The sequence below is a fragment of the Hypomesus nipponensis genome, chromosome 6 (assembly GCF_054491055.1).
Source record: "Hypomesus nipponensis isolate SF chromosome 6, ASM5449105v1, whole genome shotgun sequence".
In the NCBI taxonomy this organism is placed as follows: Eukaryota; Metazoa; Chordata; class Actinopteri; order Osmeriformes; family Osmeridae; genus Hypomesus; species Hypomesus nipponensis.
Genome location: NC_140366.1, coordinates 13,267,865 through 13,292,722, shown reverse-complemented (window position 1 = coordinate 13,292,722; position 24,858 = coordinate 13,267,865). Strand labels below are relative to the sequence as shown.

Here is a 24,858-nt window from a genome sequence, read left to right as displayed (position 1 = left end):
CTGTTGAGAGAAAAAAAAAAAAGAAGCGTTTTGAGTTAAGGCTTATTAACTACATTAGGCCGGTTCAAAGTCCAACCGTTTATGAGGAGAGTAGAGGGCAGGTGCCGAGTTGTTTTTCTACAATAGGGTTGGACTGTACACACGGTAGGCCTATCATTCATCTGAATAATCGTCTTTGCCTCAGGACACATACCTGGGTAAACTGTATATGAGGTATAGGAGCTTGGACTATCCCAGATTTCCAGTAACCTACACATCAACACAAAGTAGAATATGGCGTAGCCTCCACCTATATTCTCCCTCACAGTAGAAGAGCTGTATGGAAACACACTGACTATGTAAAGTTGCAAAAGATCCATCTTTTAATCACATCTTTTAATCACATAATATACAAAAACAAACCATCCACATCATCCACATGAACAAGTAACAGGATTGGCAGAGGTCGATGATCATTCCTTATCTTTTCTTGAGGACTGCTGACACATGGAATGTGAATACTTTCAGCGCCCTAAATTAAAATGTCATCGGACCATGAAGAAGCTGTTCGTATGATATCGTGCCTCTTTGTTGCTCAACCAGATAACAGACCAACCTTTTCCACACTTGTCGACCACCACACCACAAGTCCATTGGAATTACATAAATAACAAGAACATGAAATGACAAATTGACCTCTACGTACGGGAATAGGCCTACAATAACACTTCCCATGACAGCTCACACACTTTTCAAAAAGAGTAGGAGTTAGTCTTGTAAAGCAGCCAGAAAATGCCTGCAAAATGAGTTCAGGTGATGAGTTAAATTGTCATTGGCACTTTACTTTCGAACTTTCGTAAATCTTTTTTGATCATTATTTTTTTAGAATGTGATTGTGTCAAACCCATTATATGATAACAACACAATGGCAATCAAAGAATACATAAGTGGCATTGAAGTGATTCTATTACATCACACATAGAAAGAAAAAAACAGTCTGTAATAAGTCCCTGTGGAAAATGACAGTCCTACTTGATAAGAGCTAAAAGAAAACCTTATTTGAGGACACTGGCATCTGGTTCTTTACTTTTCCATCCATCCATTCATTCATCCATTCATCCAACCATGTGTGCCTGGTTGAAGAGAAAGACTAAAAACACAATAATACTTTCATTTCTTACGCCACAAGCTTAATACTCTCGTCATCTCTCTCCTGATCCTAAAGTGAAGCTCACTCAGCTGCAGTGAGAAAACCGCCCGGAACAGTTTCCCTGTGACATGACAATACACAGAAGCTGAAAAACTGGTAGAACAAAAGGGTATAAGGCAATTTGCATACTTCCATATACAGTACAATACTGGCATTTCAAACAGACACATCCTAGCTGGGCAGGCCATGACACAGTAGGGTTGTGTACCTCCTTCCACGGTCCATGCTGCTCAGTGTCAGTGCCATTAGACTGAATGAGAGTCCCACTGCTAAAACACTGACAAAGGACAGTTCCTTTGCCATCATTTGGTTCTTCTCCTTTGCCCCCTCTCTCTCTCTCTCTCTCTCTCGTTCTTTATAAGTGGATGTAATACAGTGTTGGCCTCCCTGCCCTGCGCCAGTCTTTGTGGTGCGCAGGCCGGTCTAGCTCATGTGGTCTTGGTCTTCTGGATGTGGTTGCTGTCTGTGGGAGCCATGTGACTGAGGACGGGGACCTGATGCAGGCTCTTCTGCTGCTCTTTCAGACGCAGGTGCCTGGGCTTGACTGGAAGGGCCACAGCCAGCAGCACACACCCGATGTGCATGCTGAAGTACCAGGACCTGGGGAAGGAAGGGGGGGGGGGGGAGGGACATTTAGAGTCTTGGACCACATAGCAAATTGTTGGCATTGTTCTTGCTTTGCTCTTTTACACAGGTGGGATAAGTACATATTTGTTTCGTTGTTTTTTTTTTTTTACAATTTTTGTTTTTTTACAATGTATTTCTTTAAGTAATTCTTTTTCTTTTTAACTGTACTTAAACAAAAAAATCAAAACATTTAAATACCATGGAATTATTTTATATCTTGTTAATCAAGAGACTTGGTTTCAAAGTCTTATTTAACTCACAGCAGGATCCATCTAGAACAGTAACTATAACACGAACAGTAAACAACTGAGAGACAAGTGTGCAAATGTGGTCTCCATGTCATCACTCACTTGTAGAACTTAATGGATGTCCCCACGGAGAGCAGCACAAAAGGCACCACTGTGTAGCATATGGCTATCTGTGTAGCTGCCCACGTGATGACATCATACACCAGCTTGTGTGATGGGGACCCCAGGAAGTATGGCCTCACGTTGTGTCTCACCTACAAACCAACCAGACAAATCGAAATTGGAAACAGGTCAGTGACAGAACCACCACAGGAGTCGCCGCTGCCTTAAACTCTCAGAACTCTCTGAGATCACAGTCCTTCCTGCCTTTTCGGGTTGCTCATCCATAGTGCCGCCATGTCCCACAGTAAGCTACAGAGTAACTGAGGTGATGGTCCATTAGGCTCCGCCCGGCCCGGGATCCATCCATCTGTCTGGCTTGTTATCTGGCTTGACTACCAGCCACTAATAAACAGGCTTCATTCAGCCTGGGCTCACTCACAGTGTCTGAGACAGAGAGTCTTAACTATGATGGATTCCCTGAAACTGACAGAGGCAAAATAACGTCCCCAAAGACACATAACCCACAGATGCTTTGTCTCGATTCTAATGGGAAAGGATGGGAGAGGATTCTCTTGCTATGACACTAACTATAGATTACCCCAGTCGCTAACTTAAAAGGAAGTCATTTAGCTGAGTGGTGCAGTGCATCATGTTTAAACTGTTCCCATGTTTAATGCATCCACAGGACATTAGACAGGCAAGGTCAGAGACAAACACTTTGTCCAAAGGAGATGAAGCTCATGCATGCGTGTGAGCGTTGACGAGGCTCGGCTCACCGCACGTGCGGCCAGTGTGACCACAATTCCAGTGAGGAAGGTGAGGTAGTATCCTGGGTAGGCCCCGTGCCACATGGCCGACAGGATGAAGGTGGCCGCCGTGGGATTGTACGGGCAGCGCTCATAGCAAACCCTGACGAGGAAAAACACAGTCACCCACAACAGTCCAGTCAAACCTCTCCCAGTACATCCAATCAATGGCGGGAACTTCTCTGAGAAATACCAACACCCTGACGACAGTCTTGTTTCATAATGTATTTCAGTGCTGTGAGGTTTGAGGTGACCACTGACTGGTGGTCCAGATAAGACCACTAGATGGCACCACTTTCACAAAGTGGCAGGACACATCTCCCACTGGTTCATTAGTTGGGGCGTGTCCACAAGTATATAGGACAGGCCGTGCATTAAATAACAATGGCGTCTAAAATGTAATTAAAAATGGATTTCAATAGTGACTGAGAGCGGCTTGGCTGTATGTTATTGTTGATCCAGCAAATGGCAGGTGATTCAAATAAAAACAAAAACTGTGATACCGTAAAGCTTCCTTTCGCCTGCTCACCTTTTAAGCCAGTGAGCTGTCTGTATATTCCAATTGTCAAGAAACACCTTGAAGCTGGTGGCAAACTGAAATACAAAGACAACAAACAACCTCAATATTGTGCCCGTCATCGATCGAGGAAGCATTGAGAGGGGAAATCCATCCAAACGATGAGAGAACAGAACCTCTATGTCGGTGATCCTGAGGTTGGAGATGAGGTCCCAGCGAGCAGAGCCATCTCTGTTGTAGCCGTTGAAGCCGAACCCTGCTGCATTGTTGATGGCGTCCGCTGTGAGAAAAGCAAAACACGGGTGAACCACTGGCGGGCCTGTGTGTCGGCGTCATCTCACTTCCTGTCAAATCAATCCGCTACCAACGGCGACACTGCTCTCAACAGCACTAATGAATTGAATGAATGATGGTGACATTAATAGCATAATCATTAAAAGGTGATTACGCTGACTATGGAGTCGTTGTATTAGTCAAGGACACTAGGAGTGGAAGCACGTTAATCACTCCCATAGCAACCGGCCCTTTGCCATTCTTCCTCTGGGAACCTGCAGAAGGTGGTGTTGATACAGGACAATGAGGCCGACTACACTGTGTTTGGGACAGTAAAAGCAGAGTCGCACCTCCAGCCTTTTCTTATCACCACACAAACACTGACGCACACAGAGCTGCAGGTATACATTGATTAATTCATGGGTTCTGTGGTCTATTGTATACTGGGTACTCTGGGTAAAGGGCCAGAAAAACAAAATACGGTTTTCTCTATGAAGAGCCTGGCTTGCTTCCTCCGTTTGATACCGCACTGCCTCAATGAAGCAACACACGCTGCTCGAGGTCAAAATAAATATCTTATGGGAATCCTCGCAAAACAAGAACGCTTCTTTCACGCAGCGCCTGAAAAATAGTTTTTTATCGATGGTAATTCAACACAGAGATTATGCTAACATTGCTTCGGCATGCCCTTCTGAGGGTTAACAGTCTGTAGAAGAGAGAGAGAGAGGGAAATAGAGAGAGAGAGCACCCACCCAGTGTCCATACAAAGTAGTACTTGGGTCTGGTGGTCAGCATGGACAGATACAGATAGACCACTTGAGCGTAGAAGGGTGTGTTGGCGATGAAGTCGTCGTCAATGTTCCGTTCCACGGGGAACACTTTACAGACAGAGAGGAACACCATGAGGGAGAGAAGGCAGGTGGCCAGCTTGCGGACAACTTCCGTCTGGGGAGACAAAAAGGATCCCTCCGTTAAAGGCTGTTGAATGGCTGTCCATGAATAACCCTGAGGGGGCGGCGGTGCCACACGGGGGCGTCCCTTACGTTGGGAGATGGGTCGCTCTGTCTGTGCGTCCCATTGGCCTTCCCATTAGTCTCCTTGTCCCTATGGCGACAGGGAGTGCCCTCGATGAAGGCGATGTAGTCATTGTAGGAGCAGGTGGGGCCTGCCAGGATGCCCATGAAGTTACAGTTGTAGCTGAAGTACTCCAACAAACTGGGCATCCGCCTGGGGGACAGAGTTGCAGAAACACATTCAGCACCATGACACCATGTATGTAATGTAAAAAAGTTAGTTTTGGAAACAAACTAAACTAAATTTGTAACTGACAACATGCCTTTAAAACATACCTTATAGCCAAAAACTTCTGGCCTGGAGTCAGCTGTTCTTCTTTACGAGCCATGCCTTGTGGAGAAGGTAAGAGAACATTGCAAACAGGTTTTCCTCACAAGGAACAAAAAGTTCAATGTTTGAACTTCATCCTAAGGCACTGAGGCGCTTTGCTGTGCGTGCTTATAAAATTGCCATATGGTATTTAATAACATTTTGTAATTTTTGTTGTCAAAGGTACAAATTAAACAATACAGTACCCCCTATAGCCATTAAAGAAACAATGCACAATTCTCCAGGGCTTTCAAAGAAAACGTCATTTTATGACATCAAGCTCAGTTGAGGACACCACTTCCAGTCCACAGCTTTAGTGGGAGAGTCCTCCCAGTGCCACTTCCATTAGACAAGGGCACTCTGCAGGGCCACACTGATTTATGGGCTCATTAAGATGCTGCAAATTGACTTCCGGAAAGTTCTGCCCGTTGTCTCACAAACACTTACTCCCGTCGTGACGGTCCGTCTTGTGCACTCTTGCTGCAGAGGAGTGGACGGAGGAAACGGCCCGAATAATTCTGTGTTGTTTATTGCAGCCATTATGCTGATAACAAGATTAGCCGGCTAATCAGCTCACATTACAGTTAATGCCTGGTGGGGAGACAGCCAGCAGCAACACTCTCTTGCCTCCAACTGACTCTAACGACTGAGTAACTTGTACAACAGGACGCCGTACATCTCACAGACAATCACTACCCTACAAAGCCATAGTAAACAATGGAATGATATAGCACTGTAGGCCTTTACATAGATATAAACCAATGAAAAAGTCGACATTCTTTACTAACACTCTTAATTCATTCAAGGGTGGGAAATTGTTCTGATGTAAATGAGTGTTCCCTTGCTGAGTCTGGAACCGTAGGGCAGCCACGAAGACATACACTACCCAAGTTGCACACTCACATATGGAGATAGAAGGACAGCATAGTTGTCTGTGTGCTAGTTATAGTACAGACTGTCAACTATCAGGATGTGCATTAGGGAGTTGAGTAGTGAGTTCTGGGCTAATGTACCAGTTTAAGAAGATAAGAGAGAAAGTCTAAGAGAGAAAGAGGGCGAGAGTTGAAGAGAGAAAGAGTGCGAGTGCGAGAGAGACAGGAGGCACAGGGGACAAAGAGAGATGAAGACCTGTAGCCAGGAGCCACGTATGACAGGGGTCATCCCTCACTCTCCAGAGCCAGTCGGCCACTCTTATTTCATTCCTCTTATCATCAATCTTCCATTTCTTTAATTAGTTTCAGTGGCCTTTTGCCAGTTAAATCACTATACACACCTGTGCTCCCCATTCTGAGAGGATGAAGACTACAAGGTAACCCTTTTCCATTCCTCGAGGTCTAATGAAAAAAAGATTCTACTAAATAATTTGCTTTTCACTTGTTTTCCATATTTTCAGATTTGTGAGAATAAAATGATTAAATTACAATCTCTCCTCTGAAATTGTTCTTCCAGATTGTACTTCTACTTCTGACTGTGCTCCTGGCTCTACTCTCAACTCAGAACCTGTATTATTCCACAACAAATGTACACACAATACTTACCATCGTGGATTTCAAATGCCAGACTGGTGATTTTCTGTGTTATGACCATCATAGGCCTAGAAGAGAGAGAAAGGAATTGAATGGAAAAGAAAGAGGAAAGTGAGGACAAAGTGAATGTCTATTTCATCAGGTAATAGCAACAACAAAAAAATCTGTCTGAAACTCTTAACGTTCAATCGCTCAAAAAGAGAGGGAGAAAGAAGGAGAGACCAACAAATCTAGAAATGGAAAAGTCAAAAAGTGGACAAAGAGTGAGGGATATGGGAGAGCGATGAGACAGAAAGGGAGGGATGTGCGAGTGAGCAAACGACAGAAAGAGAGAGAGGAATGTTAAAGAAGAAGACACACGAGAAAGATGAGTGAAGGAGAGAGGAAGAGAGACAGGCAGTCTTACCCTGTGAAGTCAGCTGAGTACATGCCGTAGTCAAACACATACACACGCGTGATCTGGCAGAAACTCAGATACCCCAGAGCCACCACGAGGCAGTATCTAGAGTGGGAGAGAGGCACATCATTACTCTCTCTATGCATCAGTTACTCGCTCTATCAGTGCCACCGCAGCATCTGAATTCACACCTTCAGTGAATGTCAAAACGCCACAGCATAAACAAATACAGGTCATGGTACAGCGCTCGCGACCAGAACGCCAGGATGATGGCTTTACTGTGTCGTAGTTTAGTATGAAGGAAAGAGCATTGGTGTGACCACTAGGCAACAATGCTTGTGCTGTGATCCACAGAGGGAAGGAGGTAGCAGGGATCTTCTCCATGACCATCTGAGCAGGAGATATTTACGGAGCACTACTGCTGACCAATCATGGTCATTAACGTGAGGGGTGATAAACAACAACAACAGCAAAAAACAATGTCACACACACCTTATGTACACACACACATTATACACATGAGATATGAAATACACACACACACACACATTATACACATGAGATATGAAACACACACACACACCGAGACTAGCCTCTTGATAACTCTTTTTTTTAGGTTTCCCCGGACTTGGTCAACTGAGTTAATCCAAAAGACTCTCTGGTCCAGATATCTGTGTCGAGTTCAACAACACATCATCAAGTCAGTGAGTCTTTGATGCCATATTTCTCTTGACGAAAGAAAAACAAATAGAGAGACAGAGCAAGGTCTCCATGGAGACAGGGCTATTGAGAGGTTCCATCACAGAGGGATGCAGATCAGCTGGAGCCTCTGCCAGCAAACACCTGCTGTCTCATTATTGAGCAGTGCGGGGGCTGCGTGGTCGCTAGCTTAGCTTTTGGCACGGCCCTGGTATACGTCTCCTTCTCTTTCCGTTTTCCTTTAACAGGAATGTGACCTCACAGTAGCCACACCAGTGGCCTTGCGTCTAACTGATAGGTTGCGTCACAAAGTGGAGGGAGAGCTGCATTCTGCGGCCTACAAAGAAGACAATCCTAACTCATGCAGCTGTATAACTCAGCACTGCGCGTGAGCGGTCAGAGAAGGCCTTTCGCATTGGAGCACACTGCTGATGAACGCATGTGGCCACGCTCAGGACAAAGGAAACGGTAACATCAATTAAGCAAATGAAATACATTAAGAGTTAAATGAGTCACTGCTTGGCCTCCAGGTGGAGCCTCAGCCTCAAGTAGTGTGCTAACCCCCGCAGGGGTGACACCATCTGGGCTTAGATGACGAGGGACCCATCTGGGGCTGGAGCTGGAGGCCATCAAGCCCAAATGCAACCTGGAGGTTGACCCAGGGAGACACATGAGACCCCCCCAAAAAGGAAAGCAATAATTGGAAGATTTCGTTACAATGGAGATAATGATCATGAGGCAGAACAAAGATGGCTGCCAGCAGGCAACAGGATGCAGCCCTCCCTCCTCGCCCCATCATCATTATCACCGGGTCCAGCTCCCAAGGCCGCACTAGCAGGCGTACAGCCCAGGCTAGATGCCTGTTCGTTGGGATAGACCAAAACAGAGCTTATCACTTCATTTAGCTCTGAGCCAGCACAGTCAGGAATGTCTCTGTTTTGTATTCCAGGTCTTGCTGTAAGCTGCCCGCAGTTAGCATGGCGCCACTCCGCACAGATAATGACAAAGTACGGCCCAGTCGGCCCACCCTCCTGCAGCCTTCCACGCAAAGAGAAACTCATGATTAATCACACTTTTAGTGGTCCAATTACTTTATTACATTCCGGAGGAAAAAGGCGATTTGTTCGGATGACCTCGCAGCTTGCGGAGGGGATATAAATATGAAAAGTAAAGCATGCTGCTGCCTGGGGGTCTCCAGGAGTGATTTCTGAGAGGAGGTGGAGGGGAAATGGAGTTCTGGGATTGCCGGTATAAGAAAGGAAACAGGGAAGTGTGATGGTTTCCCAGCTCTCCCCATTCCTCTACCTCTCTCCACCCCTCCTTCTCCTCTTCCCCCTTGACTCTCTTCCAGCAGCCTTGAGGGAACTCATGGAGGCAGGCCAGAGGCTGGAGGCTGGGGGCCAGAGGCTGGGGGCCTGAGGGCGATTGGGCTGCTCTTTATGCCTGCGCTGAGTTATAGCTTCCCTCTGGGGAGTTTTAACAGTATTGGTCGGGCAGCAGTGGCTGGAGGTGGTCCAGCATGACAGCATCAGCAGCAGGTCTCCACATCACTCAGACCAGGCAAACCTGCATCCACCTCCTCATACTCCCTCATCCACGATCACCTATGCACCCCACACACACACACTTACTTGTGCATATGTTCCACTCCAGTCAGGATCATAATACCGTAAGTGAGTCCACTCTGGACCAGGAAATGCAGGGCATACCTGCAAGACAGGAGAGACGGCAGTTGGGTATAATCAGTACCAGAAATCTGCATTTGACCTTCAAAGATCAACCTTGAGCAGAGATGGACAGAGGTTTCCCTCTCTGTACTGACTCACAGATCTCCTTTGTTGTCATTTCTTCACTGTTAATGCTCCTGGTCTTTACAGTACGTGTGTGTGTGTGTGCTGAATTTGTGGCTCGTGTGCACAGTTCGGCTTTCATATAAATTGAACACAAACGCATCTTGATTGATAAGACCATGCAAACACACACCATACCTTGGCAGACAACAACCAACCAGTCTGTTGATGTGCCTGCTGGGGTTTCATTGGGTCTAAAGTTACAGAGGCAGCTAACGGCTGTGGTCTCTGTCATTAGAACGGGCTCTAGCCATCGAACTGTTTGTCTTTTTAAAGTAAATCTGTTAATGAGCTAAATCTTTTTAGTGCTGATAAACATTGATTTAGCCTTGGGAGAAGACAGACTGCTATACCAGCCCCATGATACAATACATCTATCAGCTTACAAATATCACAAATATTGGCATGTGCTCCCTTGATACCACTGAATCTAGTTGGGGGGATCACTTTGAATTTTCCGATTATTAAATTTATTCCAAAATAATGTCAAAAACGTTCCAGCGGGCTTGCCTGCCTGCGTGTGTGTGTGTGTGCACGTGCGTTTGTCCTTCCAAGCCTCTTTCAGAGGGGGACATATAAGGTGGAGTATGTTGATACAAGGGAGGCCGTCTAAACAGCAGAGCACAGAGCAGACCTCAGGCTGCCCTGCCTTCATCAACAGGGCCGTTCAACACAGCAGCAGGGAGTCCCAAATACACAACTACTGAATGGCCTTTGTCACCAGGCCAAAGATGGTATCAAAGCACACACTCTCTCACACACACACACACACAACTAAAACAAAGCAAAGCAGCTGTGTGGTCGTAGCTGTTGTAACAACCTCCAGGTCTAAGGTTTCACACAACTACAAATCTCTAATGCTCCGAAACAACCGTCGGGACAGAAAATGACACAGTCCCCCGTTTCAGAGGAAGGCCCCGGTGGTATCAGTTTCCTGCTGATCGACCCGCTGGGCCCTGAGCTCCGCCGTGGCGCTGGGACGGGACTCACCAGCCAAAGCAGAACAGGGCAAAGTAGAAGCCAAGTAACGTGGCCACCACATGCCGGACCAACGGGCTGCTCTTGCTGGGGTGGAGATAGAGGCGGAACCAGAAGGCTGTGAGCAGGGCAAAGAGCTGGCACACCACGAAGTTCACCTGGGAAGAGACAATGAGAGAGAAAAGGGGGAGGAAGAGAGGGGGAGGAAGAGAGGTGGAGGAAGAGAGGGGTAGGGGGAGAGGGGGAGGGAAAAGGCACAGAAGGGAGAACGAAAAAAAGAGGATGAAGAGCAACAGGAAAGAACAAAAACAAAATGCTGTTATTCAACGCAGTAGTAAGGAAACTGAAACTCCAGACATCCCCATTTTAGCCTAGTGGGACAGTCTCCTCTGCATCATGAGTGCTCAAGCTTAGCGTTGTGGAAGAAATTTAGATTTCCTGTGTGCTTACATAATTCACTAATCAAGAGAACTAGTCATTGGATACTAGTTAGTATGTTCTCATGTAAGCTTGCTATTAATAAGAGTAAATTGTGTCTGTGTCAGGGTTAATAGATGTTCGAGATCAGGAGAGAGTACTGGCTAAATGTTCCTTGTCATGACAACAAGGAGAGCTCCAACTATGAACTCTCTAGTCTGAGTGGTCATGTGTTGGGAGCTGTGAATCTCTTTCTCTGAGACTGTTGTAACGTCATTTCTGCCTGACTGTCACTATCTATGTTTACATTCTTGTGCCCTATAAAAGATGGTCCTCTGTCCTTCAGAGCGGAGAGAGACTTGATTGAGACCTAAGCCTGGTGTTGTGTTGTCATTTATTGTCAGAGGTCTGGTTTTCTCTCCCAATCTGCAGATTGATAAATACTTATTAAAATCCAGAACTCAACTGAACTTAGTCACTCCGTTTATGAAGAGACGGACAAAACACTTTCTTCATCAACGTTTAGGATTTTCTTTGATGCCACGCGCGAGATCACATGATGTAAAAGGGAAGAGGACACGATGACTGAGGAACGACAAGCTGCTCAGCAGCTCCCATACAAAGTATAGATATCGAGACAGAAAGAGAGTGACAGACTTGTTGCTGTCAGTCACGCAGCACGATATCTCCATGCACTCCTTGTGAGGAGCAATGAGGGGAGCTAAAGGACAGGAAGCAGGACGAGATGGGATTCAACGGCGAGGGACCAGACAGCGCTTTAATACCCAGAATCCCCCATGACCCAGATAGACCAGCAGGCCTCCAGCGTATGCCAAAACACTGGGGCAAATCAGGGGCCCTGAAGGCCACGGTAACGCACATCTTGAGACCGGGCTGAGGGGCCTCTTTTAGACACACACACACACACACACACACAGATCCACAGTACAGGCACAGACACACTTTCAAACACAAACACGTACAGGCAAACATACAGACTTGTACAGTCTGTGTGTATGACTTGTTTTGAACAATGATGACTAATACAGCCCCCCCCCCCCCCCAACCACCCCACCCCCCCACCCTCCTTTCTCTCCCTCTCTCTGGTCAAAGATCAATCGTTCTGGGAAGAGGTCCAACATGAGGTCAGAAGCCCCACCTCCTGTCAAGGGTCATCATGCCCCCCCCCCACCCCCCTGACGTCCAGTATCCCTCATGGGCAGCTTGTCCACCCACCAAGCCCTGGGGAATGCCACACAAAAGGAGCTGGAGGTTCTGAAAGGACACCAAATGCATCTGTCAAACTGCACTTCTCCTAAATGGCTTAAGCTAGGAAGGCATTATTGGAGATTGTTGGCAGTCTGTTGCCAGGTGGATGGGTCAACTGCCTCGCTGAATGTGGACTGTCCCTGGTATCCCTGCTGAATGTAGACTGGCCCTGGTATCCCTGCTGAATGTAGACTGGCCCTGGTATCCCTGCTGAATGTGGACTGGCCCTGGTATCCCTGCTGAATGTAGACTGGCCCTGGTATCCCTGCTGAATGTGGACTGGCCCTGGTATCCCTGCTGAATGTAGACTGGCCCTGGTATCCCTGCTGAATGTAGACTGGCCCTGGTATCTCCCACAAGTCATTACTCCTTAAGACCTACAGTTGGCCAGCTGTTATTTATTTCCCAACACCAGAGACGCAGAGCCCAAATCAGAGCTCGGATACTTGTCTGGAGAGCCCAGCAGCAGATGGACAGGTCCTCGGGTTGAAATCATTGTCACACACTATATATTCCATCACGGAACACAAAAATGATTTAAAGAAAAAAAGAGCAAGGCTCATGCTTGGCTTCACAAATCAGGGCATTGGTCTAGTTCTGTTCCAGCCTCCGAGTCTGTTGCTGCCTCTCTCTGTCTTTACAGTCCTCGCCGCCTCACCCACAGTCCTCTCCACCTCAGTTGTTTGTTTCAACAGTAGCTGTGTGATCGGAGGGTGTGGAGGTGCCATTCAGGCGGATAGGGAGATACGCCTCACCAGGCTGACGTGAGAGGATCTAGGCCATGGCACTGGGTTGACGTGAGAGGATCTGGGCCATGGCAATACCACAAAACCATCCCTCAAGCACACTCACTGTGCTTTCACAGAATGCCTTCACAAATCCCCCTCACCTCCACTGAGATGTAAGAGGAAGACGTGTCTTGAAATCTACTGTTCTAAATACTTTAAGTACTACTGTCCAAAACATGCAGTATTAATCATTTATTTGCACAGTGTCTCTATACAGACCTTATGAGAACATTATTCTAAAAGTACATAAATCACAGCCAAAAAGACAAACTTACTATCCATGGCATTTAAAAAAATCGAAATTTCCAGCACAAATACGCTTCAACAAGTTTCTATTAACTTTCTATTTTTGAATAGGGCTACAGTAAACTAGTTTGGTTCTACTTAAAAACACACCCAGTGCCAAGCAACAGACAAGGTTTGGAGCTAAAATAAAAACACAAACAACTATTTATAACTAAGACAGAGACCGAGAGAGTGGCACTTTTACAGGCCACCCTCCATTAGACAGATTACTCCAGAGGAGAGGGCCACTGAGTGACGTTAAACTCAGCCTCCTCAGAGAAAGACAGTCAGAGAGAGAGACAGAGAGAGAGAGACTGTACAAAAGGGAGAGAGACACAGCATCTATGCATAATCCATTTCAGAGCATGTCTGACAAGTCCCCTCGCTCAGCTTACTTACTCAAATTACTTCGTTTACTTTAAAGTCTTCATGTGATCTCTTACTCGTTGTGATGTGAATTGGTATTTTCTTAATTACTTAGCTGCTTTACAGAGCTTTACACTAGATATGTCTGTATGTTGACAAAGCTAACATGCATTGTGCCAACAATTGTGTAAAACTAGCTCCATGTTAAGGTCACATTCAGAGGCAGTCGGTATACTGAAGCTTGTGTGTCATGTCCAGACGTTGTAGAGCACACATTACATTACAGAGTACACATATTAACAAATGAATATTACATTTCTTTATATTGGTTATCGTCAATACCGGTATCGCAACACCACTACTCCCCACACAATGTCACCATGCTTCACTACAACATGGAGAAACACTGACAATCAGACTCTCCATTTACGTCTCACTTCTCCGAATTCCAACCTTGATCTAGATACACCTAGTCCTCACACTGATCCCTCTTCCACACACCCGGCCAGGAAAGGTGCACCAGATGTTCTTCTGGCACTACGCAGTCAAGACAGAAACACCTTCCTGTCCAGCTGTCTGGAGTTAGTGCCTAATCAATACGGACATCTACAAAAGTAACAGAATACCTCATTATGTCCAAACAGTTCTCAGTACAATCACAGGCATGACTGAACCCAGTCACAGTGCAAGCCTGTTTCTTTCTTGCTGTTTTTCTGAAAAGGTGCCAAGTGGGCGACACCACAGACGAGGCATCCCAGAGGGACAGGTGACACTCAAAACCATGTCTGGGCCCTCTGCTGTCTGTACAGTGTGTAACCCAAGCCCCCCGCTGAGGCACGCTGTCTAACACCAGGCTCAGGGGAGCTTTACATAACCACTCACACATGCACAACTCCCTACATCTCACTACAACAGATAACATTCTTCCCAAAACATGCCCAGACTGGCCTGCAGTTAGGACCTCAGACCAGAGCGCACTCCCCCTGAAGAGCATGCTAGTCGCTAGCCAGCTAGCACGAATGAAATTGAACGAAACACAAAGTAATTAACGTAGGACTGGGAAAACTGGCCGTCAATATCCTGACAGGACGTTTTTAATGACGCTCTCCGATGTACACCTAATTGTCTTTCCACCGCCATGTTGGGAAGGGAAGAGGTGTGTCACACAGACACCTACAAACAGGGTCAGGTGATTGTCCGGGTAAGAAGTCACCTTATTCAATCGACCCGTTGATTCTCCAGGCGTTTTTGATGTAAGCAGCCATCTGCTGGCAAGCTGTGCACTGAGATGGAGCAGCACACTAAGGCTGCAGGACGGACAGCCTACCACACTAGACACACAAGGCAGGTGGAACTGATGACTGAGGACAGAGACGCACACGTGCACACAGTATGTTGATGTTCCTGTTCGTGGGTTTCTTCTCTTCCATTCTTAACTGTTTTATCAATAAACAATGAACTGTGTTCCTTTCCTTGGTGGCCATCTTGAACTTGTTACAGTCAAGCGCAGAGTGAAGGCAGTGTTTAGCCAGACGTCGAGAGTGAATAAGGAACCATAAACAACATTCCCCTTTATACGTCATCCTCTTGCATAGCTTGCAAGGAGGATTCAAATGGCGTCCATTTTCTGAAGCCCTGCTAGGCCCTCTGACAGCAGGGAGAGAGAAAGCTTTTGAAGCCTTATCTTCTAGATTCTGTTTGGACAGCTTGTGTTTAGGACAGCACAGACATTCAACATGACCAAGCTAAAAGCTACCTTGTGATGAAGGGGCGGGGCAGGGACAATAGCATGCTGTGCACTTTACTGTGGGAACACCTGCGATTCAGTAAACACAAATCTCCTGTCCTTTGCTAGACCTGCTGTGTGGGGGTAGCAGTTGTGGACTTACCCGGATAGGTTCTTAAAAGCTACAAGGAGGCATGACAAGCCAAGCATTTGACAACCACTAAGAACAGTTTGTTCACACAAATAAACAACAACACAACTAATCCTTCACTCAACCATACATTTCACATTCATTATCATAGTGTCACGACGCTTTGCGGCTTAAGAGCATCTCTCAGACCATATTAGATGAAGCCCTGTTCTACAACACTACTTAACAAACACTGGCTTCACACACCTTCTAGAAAAGAACTATAAAAAAGGATTTCATTTATTTGAAATGGGCATTAAGGACCAGCCTATTCACATTCCGGCCATGTAAGTTGAACTCTGCCATTTTTTCAACAAATTGCCATTTGTTTGATGTTAGCGATGCTGTTCCCCTCCCACTCTAGGTTAAACAGTGGTCATTTGGCTCAAACCGGGAAATTAATGTAGGGTGTGAAGGCAGAATGACCTTGCAGCTGATAATTCACAGTCTATTGCATAAGCAAATCAGGAGGCAGCACAAATAAAAAGTTAGATAAAAGGCATACAGACTTTCTAATTCCATATATTTATCCAGATGCCAAACAGCCATTGAACTGCAGACAACGCCGGCAAGGGCACGGATGTTTTATGCCCCATTCATTTGTTTTTGCAATTAAATGCTTCAGCTTTCAAAATTCTAATCAAAGTGATCAATTGTTGTTCCCTGACCACTGAACACAGCTCGGCCTGAATACCAAGTGGATCATGGAGGCTCTGACTCCTTAGGGGCCTCTCCTCCGGGAAGGCCTTGGCCTGGTCTCTGCAGAGCTGTGGGGCTGTCCTAGCCTGTCCTGGCCAGGCCCATCCTGGCTGCCTGGTTGATCCCTAGAAGCCTTTGGAGGTTTGCAGCTCTAAATACTGGGCCTTGGCTAAGCTGCTGGAAGGACAGTTGACAGCGGTATTGTTTGACTAGCCTGATTGCTCTCCCCTCTTTGTTGAATTCTCTCTCTTCTCTCGTTCTGTGGTCGGTTGTGTGTACTAGGACATCAATCATGACTCCTCTGAGGCTTTTCAGCCCTCAGGTCTGAGAGATGATACAAGCAGGAGGTCGAGGGGAGAAATACATTTCCCTTTTCATTCATTTTAGGAGAATATTCAAGCAGCCTTTCTCGCTGTGTTTCTGACTTCAGAGCCGGGCCAACTCTCGACCGTTTGCACATTCTCGGATGCACAGTCAGAGGACATTGTCTGACTGAAAGTTATGAGGGATGAACAGGCCTACTCTAACCTAACCCTAACCCTAACCCTGAATGAACTGACCCCTCATTACTATCTCATCTTGTCCACTGCTGAGGAGCACCCTGCCTCCTCATGCCCCTCTCCTGTGCATCACGTCCAGACACTCAAGCTCAAAGTCCTCTTTAATTCATGCACTGTGATCTTGCTTGTTCCTGACGAGTGGAAGAGCTAGGTTGGCTAGGCTAACAACACTGCGAATGCCGGCAGTGTCATGTGAAAGGAACCAGAGATGGGGGTGTTTTTTTCCAGTGCCAGCTGAACTCTGCTGGTTCGGATATACAATACGTGCAACACTGGGTTGAGCCTAAGTCCATCTGAGGACGCACTGGATGTGTGGGGGAATGTGCCAGCCTGTAGCCACTGAGAGGGAACAGATTAATCAGATTTTCTGCTTGAGAGACCAAGGGGGCAGCTGTCTTTGAAGAGACTGGGAAAGAGAGGGCAGGAGAGAGAAAGAGAGGTACTGGACTGGAATCTTATTGATGGATGTTAAACACGTACCTTACAGCCAGCGACAAGGACATTCTGTGTTTGGAATGGTCAACCTGAGAAAACAACGACATGGTTGGGAACCAAAACGAAGCCGTTTTGACTTCCTGTTTCCTGTACCAACGTGAGGAGTGTGAAATACTTATTTGAATTGTTTGCAATACACTATAGCATGGGTGTAAAGTAAAGGGCTTATGATAGATGCCCATACGTGAGCCTTCCTACATGTCAGCACCAAATGTGCAAAAAGGTACATACACAATATGTTACAGATGGTGGGGAAAGGATGAGGCAGCACTGGGAGATGACAGAATGGGGAGAGCCATACATCACCACCCTACTGCCTCACTTCCTCCCCCACCCTACCCCCACCCTGAGTTCCTCCTCAGCACACCCCCTCTCTCTGGTGTCCTCTTACAGGGGTTCCAACCAGGAAATGGTCATGGTGGGGGTGTGGGTGGGGGGTGACTAGTACATTGACGTGATTGTCCTATGACATTCACATCAATCCCCATGTATTTGCATGTCAGAGAACTTCATTGAGTAGTTCTCCATGGTCACTGGGGAGAGAACGCTGACCCTAGACTGAAGTGTGACCAGAAAGCAAAGGGATGGAATGAGAGGAAAGAAGGCCAAAACACAGATTCTCCTCAAGTGAGGAAGTAGCTCAAGGCTCACTGGCCCCCATACTGCTAGGGAACCTTGAGAAGCTTGTTGCTAGGAGACAGCCTGCCTTCTCAAATCAGAGGTTGAGGGTTGAACGGCAGCCATGTTTTAACAATCGTTACTCATCACTGTAGCTGCAGCGTGCTAACACTAGTAGTCTATTCAACTGATGGCAACTCCATTTCTCCACCAACTATAGACATGTGTGGCCTTCAACTGCAGATTATCTACAATAACTACTCTTTACTCCAACAAAAACCCTAGTCATCTCACAATAAAATAAATGGCTGAATGAAAGTAAAAACCTGTTTGAAGTAGTGGTACTTGTAGTAGTGTATTTGTCATTCAACAACGTAAAGGTAATACAATACAGATGGTGAATCTGATTGAATTCAGATAGGCACCAATGGCACAGACTATAAATGTTCACAGGTACAATATGAGAAGAGCGGAGGGAGAGCAACAGAGAAAACGGTGAGCCTCAAAAGCCCACATCAAATCAAAAAGGGGCTTAGCTGTCTTTGCCTCTGTTCCATCCCTAACAACCTCCCTATCCAGGAGCCCTGATGTGAAAACACACACTGACACACAAATACAAATACACACCCAAGTGTTGGCACACACACACACACACCTTTGCCATTCTACACCCCAACACGTAAGGTCACAGTTTCAGTTCGGCAACTGATTACACCGCATTCTTCCCGCATTCTTCCCATTTCCTGTTTTTACGGACTTCATTTCCAAGACCCGCCCCCCCTCCCCTCCTCCCCCTCCTCCTCCTCCTGCTGCTCCCCCGGGCAGCCAGAGTCCTTCATTAGAAAGAGCCTGTCTGTGCCCAGGTCTGCAGGAGGGTCAACTGAAGGGGGCAGAGACAGCCCAGTTCACATCAGACTAATGCAGACTGAATGTTAGTTGACCAGCCAGGGTGGATCCAGCTAGCTATTCTTAACCCATTAATCCCCAGCTTGCCTGGGAAAACATCTGCCCTCCTTGTGCCAACAGAATTACCCAGCAGCAGCACAACAGTTGCACTCAAATGATTAAATCTGCTCATGAACACTAAGTGCTCTCTTAGTGAAATACATTAGACACTCCATTATTTATCTGGGTGGGGTAAGGGCCATCCTGGGCACGTAGACACTCATCATATAGCATCATCCTGTAGCTGCAGACAGTTACCCACTTACCTAGAGTAATAGCATGTTAAAGCTGTGGCAGATGGTTAGGAGCAATTCGGATGAGAGGGTGACATTAGAGTTGGGTCATCAAGATTGACAGATATTGGTACCTCCGCTGTGCAAGTCTCTTGACCCCATCCTCAAAACTGGCATAGCGTTTGACATAGATACTGGTTAGGCATTTGTCTAACTTCAAGTCAACCACCTGTTTATGTAAAACTTTCTTTAACCAATACGTATATCAAATGATTATTCCAAACAATAAGACTGGCATGAGGGTTGACAAGAGGGTTGTCAGGAGAAGGGGAGACATTCGTTTGTGGAAACTTTCTCCAGACAGCCATGCTATTAGGGACCCACCCAGTGGATGAGGTGACAGAGACTGGATGACAACAAGAATGAATCATTTCTGAAGGACGTTCTCTGTTCATAAACCCTGAAGGTGGGGTCACATGGCCATGGCCTCTTCAGGAGGCTGCGCTGAGAAGACATGCAAGGGATGATCCCACTACCATCAATCCAACCATAAAACTGAAGAACATTCTGGATGTTTCTCTGTAGTGAGACTCAATATTATACACATCACGTTGACCCTAAAATGCATGAAAGATCAGCAATCGATATATTTGAAAAAGTGAAGAGGATACTGTATTTAGTTGTGTGTTGTTAGTCATTAAATTGTTTTCATATAGCAAGCAGACACTTATCTAGGCTATGTCAATGTACAATTATTGCATAGTAAATTCATCAGATACTCAGGGACTAGAAGTGCACAGTTCTAACTACAGTGGGCATGGAAAGTCTTAATTTTACAATACACAGTGCAGCAACATAATCTCAAATACAATTTTATAATTTTGCAACATATGGTTACCAAAGGACTAAGACCAAGACATTGAGATGACTCAGAGACAGGAACTAACGGGAAATACCCATCATGTTCCTAAACTATTACTGGCCTTCCTCCAGAAAAGAACAGCCCAGATACGGAAGGACAGAAGCATTTCTGATAAAACACTCGAGTTGAATCTAGACCAGCATACAACTCAAACACCACTGAAAGAGAGATGACTTGAACCAAACTTAATGCAAAGTCAACTTAATCACCTGCTGTTCGTATTCACTGTCTATATTCTGGTACTATGAGTATTGTAAATCACCATTAGCCACGGGGAAAGATGTTGCCTGCAAGATCTCGTTTTCTCTCTACTGCTGGGTGAAAAATGCTGAGTAATGAGGTCAATGGCTGTCTCTAAAACATTCTCTACATCATAGAGACTCTCAACCCCTAGAGGTTTGTTAAATTAATTATCCCCACCACATAAAAGACTTCTCATAGCAGAAGCATACTGTGCTCCAGTACCCCATGATTTAGTTTCCTTTTTCTAATAGTTTCAAGATTCCCTGGTACAAGGATGTTCTAATGTAAAAGGAAGATGTCCATTTCAGATTAACCTACATGTAAGTCATGGTCCTTCTTCTGGATTGTGTAGACTAATCATCAACTTAACTGTTTTCTCACTTAGTATTCTTAATCCCTCTCAAACTGTTTAATAATACCCCAAAAGGATCATGGTCTTTGTAGTCATTAAGCCAAGGATGCATGACACAGCTCTCTCTGGGGGAGATGTCCCTCCGAGGAACTAAGCCCAACCCCCCATTCTAGAAAATCCAATGGACACACCATCTGTCTACAATACTGTTAGAGAACTACAATTCTCATGAGCACATAACTTCCACAAAACATCAGGAACAAATTAGCTGACTGAGGTATTGAGAAAGTCATACAGCATACAACAAAGAATGATGTTCTATTGGGAGAGAGATTGGAATGTGAGGGCAAGTAAGAGCAGTCTTCCACAAATGCATTGTCAGCGTCATTAACTACGTGTTTGGGCCTTTGGTTGGTTGGTTACAACTATGTTGTTAAGTAAAGGTCACTCACTGCGCCCGGTGACTCTAGCCAAATTCTTCACGTGTACATTCCTTCTTATAGAGCTGTTGGGTCGATGTCTCACAAGTACTGGATAGCAAGCCAAAAGCTAAAGCTAGCAATTCCACCATCTTAAAACCTATAGAAGGATGTAGAAAAAGAGACAGCCCAATAGCGTAGTTCTTTCCATGGAAACAGAGCTTTCAAACCACAGCTCTGTGTGCCAAAGGCCAGCTGAAACAAAAAGAGATATGCCTGCAGTATCCTCATTCCATTACTGCAGGAACACTGACAGGCACCAGTACAGCCTGTGTGTGTGGGAGTCTCACAGTCAACAATTATCACACATCAGTGTGTGGTGAGAGCACACAGTACCATGAGGCCAGTGGGGCTCATCTGAGATTGCGGCGGGGGTAAGGGAGGGCAGGGAGTCTGAGAGGACATAGACAGACACACAGACAGACACACAGACAGACACACAGACAGACACACAGACAGACACACAGACAGACACACAGACAGACACACAGACAGACACACAGACAGACACACAGACAGACACACAGACAGACACACAGAAAACTGTGTGTTTTTACGACTGGCAGGCAGAAACGGTATTACGACTTTAACATTACAGGACTCCTCTTCCCCCAGCTCCAGGTTTGCACAGTAAGAGTTACAACTTAAGCTGCAGATACCCTGCTTCCCTCAGACATTAAATCAGCGTAGGTGACAGTGTGTGGCCTGGCTGAATTGAAGGAAGCAGACAGGCAGTCTGAACTCATTCTAACTTAGCCCACCTCTCGGCTGCAGACAGGACAGATTCCTCACACAGAGAGTCATGTTTGATTTGTTATTCTTCCTGTGGTGGTTGGTTTTCACATTAACATCCCTCCTGCATGTTGATGATCCCTTATAAATGGAGCATGTTACAGAGGTAGGATAGGAACACACGGTTTATCACTGGATCCCCATACATGACAACACATTTCTCACATTGCTGTGGAATTTCTCTGGAAAATATCACACTACGCCCCACCTCTCTCCAACCAAAGATGGGACACATTGAGTCACTCACCACTGAAATATGAAGCTATGTCATACAAGGAACATAGCGATGCTGGCCCAGTGGGTGTTTAGGAAAACAGGGATATCGAAAGTCAAGACTGGTACTAACAGTGTACAACCGACACCACACTAAAGCAGAGATTGTACTGAATGACATCATACTTGCCACGAGGGGGCTGAGGGGATTGATAAGGCCTGTGAGAGAAATCGGACAAACTTGCAACCCTTGATAAAGACACAAGAACAAAGACCTTACGTAAAGGGATGCCTGGGTTATGTAACATAACAAAGTTATGTCGATGAGGACGAAGTAATAAGAAGAGAAGCTTGACAGGTCCATAGGGAGAACACATCAGCCTGTCCTCCTTGTTCTGATTTACACTTAAACCAGTGAGCTATAGGTCAGCATGCCCAGCTGAGCTTGTATTCTATGGGAGACAAGCCACTCAGAATACATTTGGCTTGAAACATGGCCACTAGTTGAAATCTAGAGATGGGGCCTAGCCATGGCTGAGGGAGGTAACTGACCAAACAGAAGACAAAAAGGCCAAGAAACAATTTGTCACTTGGGAAGTAATTATTGTAAGAGGATTGCAGGCTTGAAGGCAAGCATGTAAAACTGATACTTAAAGGGTAGGCTACTGCAGAGACCATCACTTGAACTATTCGAAGAGTCCTGCTGACAACTTTATGTCCACAAACATACACCCGATTCCTGTCCACATGTGTAGGTGTAAAGTGAAAGAGCCTCTCAGGTAACCAGGGTGTTGATGTTTTCTTCATTAATACTGCATGTGTTGTAAAGGGAGCATTTAATGCTAGCTAAAGCTGCAAGGTCTAGGTTGGGAGAGGGAGAAAGGGGTAAATGGAGGACATGCATAATCTCTATATACTTTCATCTCCCTAAGCATTTGCAGTCATCTTTAAATAACAGACAAGTGGGTCTGACTTAATTATCAACTGTGCTGTGAGTAGAGTGTTTAGTAGTTGATAAATAGGCTGCTCCGCTCGCTCAAGCACGCACGACAAAAACTGAGAAACACATTGCACGTTACATCACATCCGCTTCTTGAAACGGAAAATGTTGTATTCAAGCCAAAAGGAGGTCTGCTGAGTTTACAGATGGCTATCAAAAATAAACAACTTGATTATGGAATACAGACTTCCAGGCAGACAAACTGGTCAGACAATAGCCTCCATGCGCAAATGTATGACAAAAGAGCGCTCCAAGACCTGAAGATGCCGGCCAGATTTGATGAGAGATAGCCTACTTAACGAAAGAGCCCCAGTTCCTCACCTAGTTAATCACAGCACTTCAGTCAAGATTGTTGGGGGGTTTATGTGTTAGAAGTACCGTAACATTTGTGACAGAAAAAAAACGAACAAGGGAATGCCCTTAGTTGGCTATAGGAACGTTCCAAAATAACCCAGAACAATCCATGTTTAATCTTTAGGGCATCGTCTACAGATCAATTTACGGGCACCCCATGTAAAGTTCTATGGTCTGATTATGTTACTCACCTCTGATAGACAATAAACACAATACATGTTCTCCAGTTTGTGCTGCCAGACCCTTTGTTGGACAATATAAATTATGTGGATGCATGTTCAGACACAGCCTAAGGTTTCTCTTCTAAACCATTGAGAAAAAGGGAAAGGATATTCTACGTAAAATATTTTGTTCCGCGCATGCTATAGCCTAGTGACTAGTTAACGTTGCATTGAATGACTGAGCAGTTGTCCACACTGAACCGTTAACAAGGAGGTTTGTAGAAATGCTGTAGCACATTTTGTTCAAATAAGCGACATAATTGGGGCTGGCGAAAATCCATGCTGATGTAATATTTCATTCAAATGTGCCAGTCAGTCGCTTCCGTTGATTTCCTTTCATTTAAATTTCTTACAAAGCAGTTGTTGCTGTTTGTGAGAAACAAGAACACCCGGTTGAATTGATGTTATATGAATTCAGTTATTCCTTTGGCGAAAAAAAAAAATACACATAGCCTGCAATCTCCGTTGTTTAACAGTGAGGAATCAGACCAATGCTGGTCTTCCTGGTGCAATTTTTGAAAATGCGACGAAATGCTACAAATAAAACCGTGTATCGTTATACAATATATAATTACCTGGTCCAAAGGGAGATTGATGATTTCACTAATGGGTTGCAGCAAACTGGACCCTGTACATGCCGGGGATATTGTTTCAGTAGCCATGATTCTGTCGGCGTTGAGAGAGTCCTGTGCTCTCCTTCCCCTCTGACAGTGGGTCCCCGATTCGCCCCGAATCTATCCACATCCACCGCTGTAGCCGCTGTTTGCTGCTGGCCACTACTGGCAGCCGGTTGCGCTACAGCACCGTCAAGCTAGGCGCAAAATATCCTGATCAACCCTCATTTGGGCAAGTAGTGCGACACATCCCCGCTTCAGTTAGTGGTTTTGAGGTAGTAAACAAGGCCTATAACATTTAAGATGAAAACATGTTGGTAGACTACAACTGCCATAAAATGTCAAGAGGAAATCAGTTATTCCTTGAAAAAAAATATTTGTCAAGTCGTTCTTCCATGGTCATCTTACTAAAAAGAATGAACAACAGAAACTATATGAGTTGGTGTTACATAAAAAAACAAGCGCAAGGCGTCCCTGCGCAT

The 24,858-nt window shown here is 45.6% G+C and overlaps 1 protein-coding gene across 3 annotated transcripts; it reads right to left on the bottom strand.

Moving 5' to 3' along the window:
- Positions 1–344: 344 nt before the first annotated feature.
- On the bottom strand, positions 345–24,830 carry mboat2b (membrane bound O-acyltransferase domain containing 2b). Of its 3 annotated transcripts, none has more exons than XR_014758526.1 (13): positions 24,338–24,830; positions 10,608–10,753; positions 9,399–9,476; positions 7,078–7,173; positions 6,684–6,739; positions 5,112–5,166; positions 4,806–4,989; positions 4,515–4,707; positions 3,502–3,769; positions 2,943–3,075; positions 2,167–2,318; positions 1,398–1,789; positions 345–1,282 (listed from the first exon to the last, which is right to left on the bottom strand). XR_014758526.1 is itself a non-coding variant. In XM_084700676.1 (13 exons), the coding sequence occupies exons 1-13, from the start codon at positions 24,422–24,424 to the stop codon at positions 1,618–1,620; spliced, it is 1,521 nt and encodes a 506-aa protein (XP_084556802.1). In that variant the 5' UTR covers positions 24,425–24,829; the 3' UTR covers positions 345–1,617. The 3 variants fall into 3 exon arrangements, 2 of the variants coding, with proteins under 2 accessions (XP_084556802.1, XP_084556801.1); XM_084700676.1 differs by having other exon boundaries at positions 345–1,789; positions 3,502–3,566; positions 3,666–3,769; positions 24,338–24,829; XM_084700675.1 differs by having other exon boundaries at positions 345–1,789.
- Between the last annotated feature and the right edge of the window lie 28 nt (positions 24,831–24,858).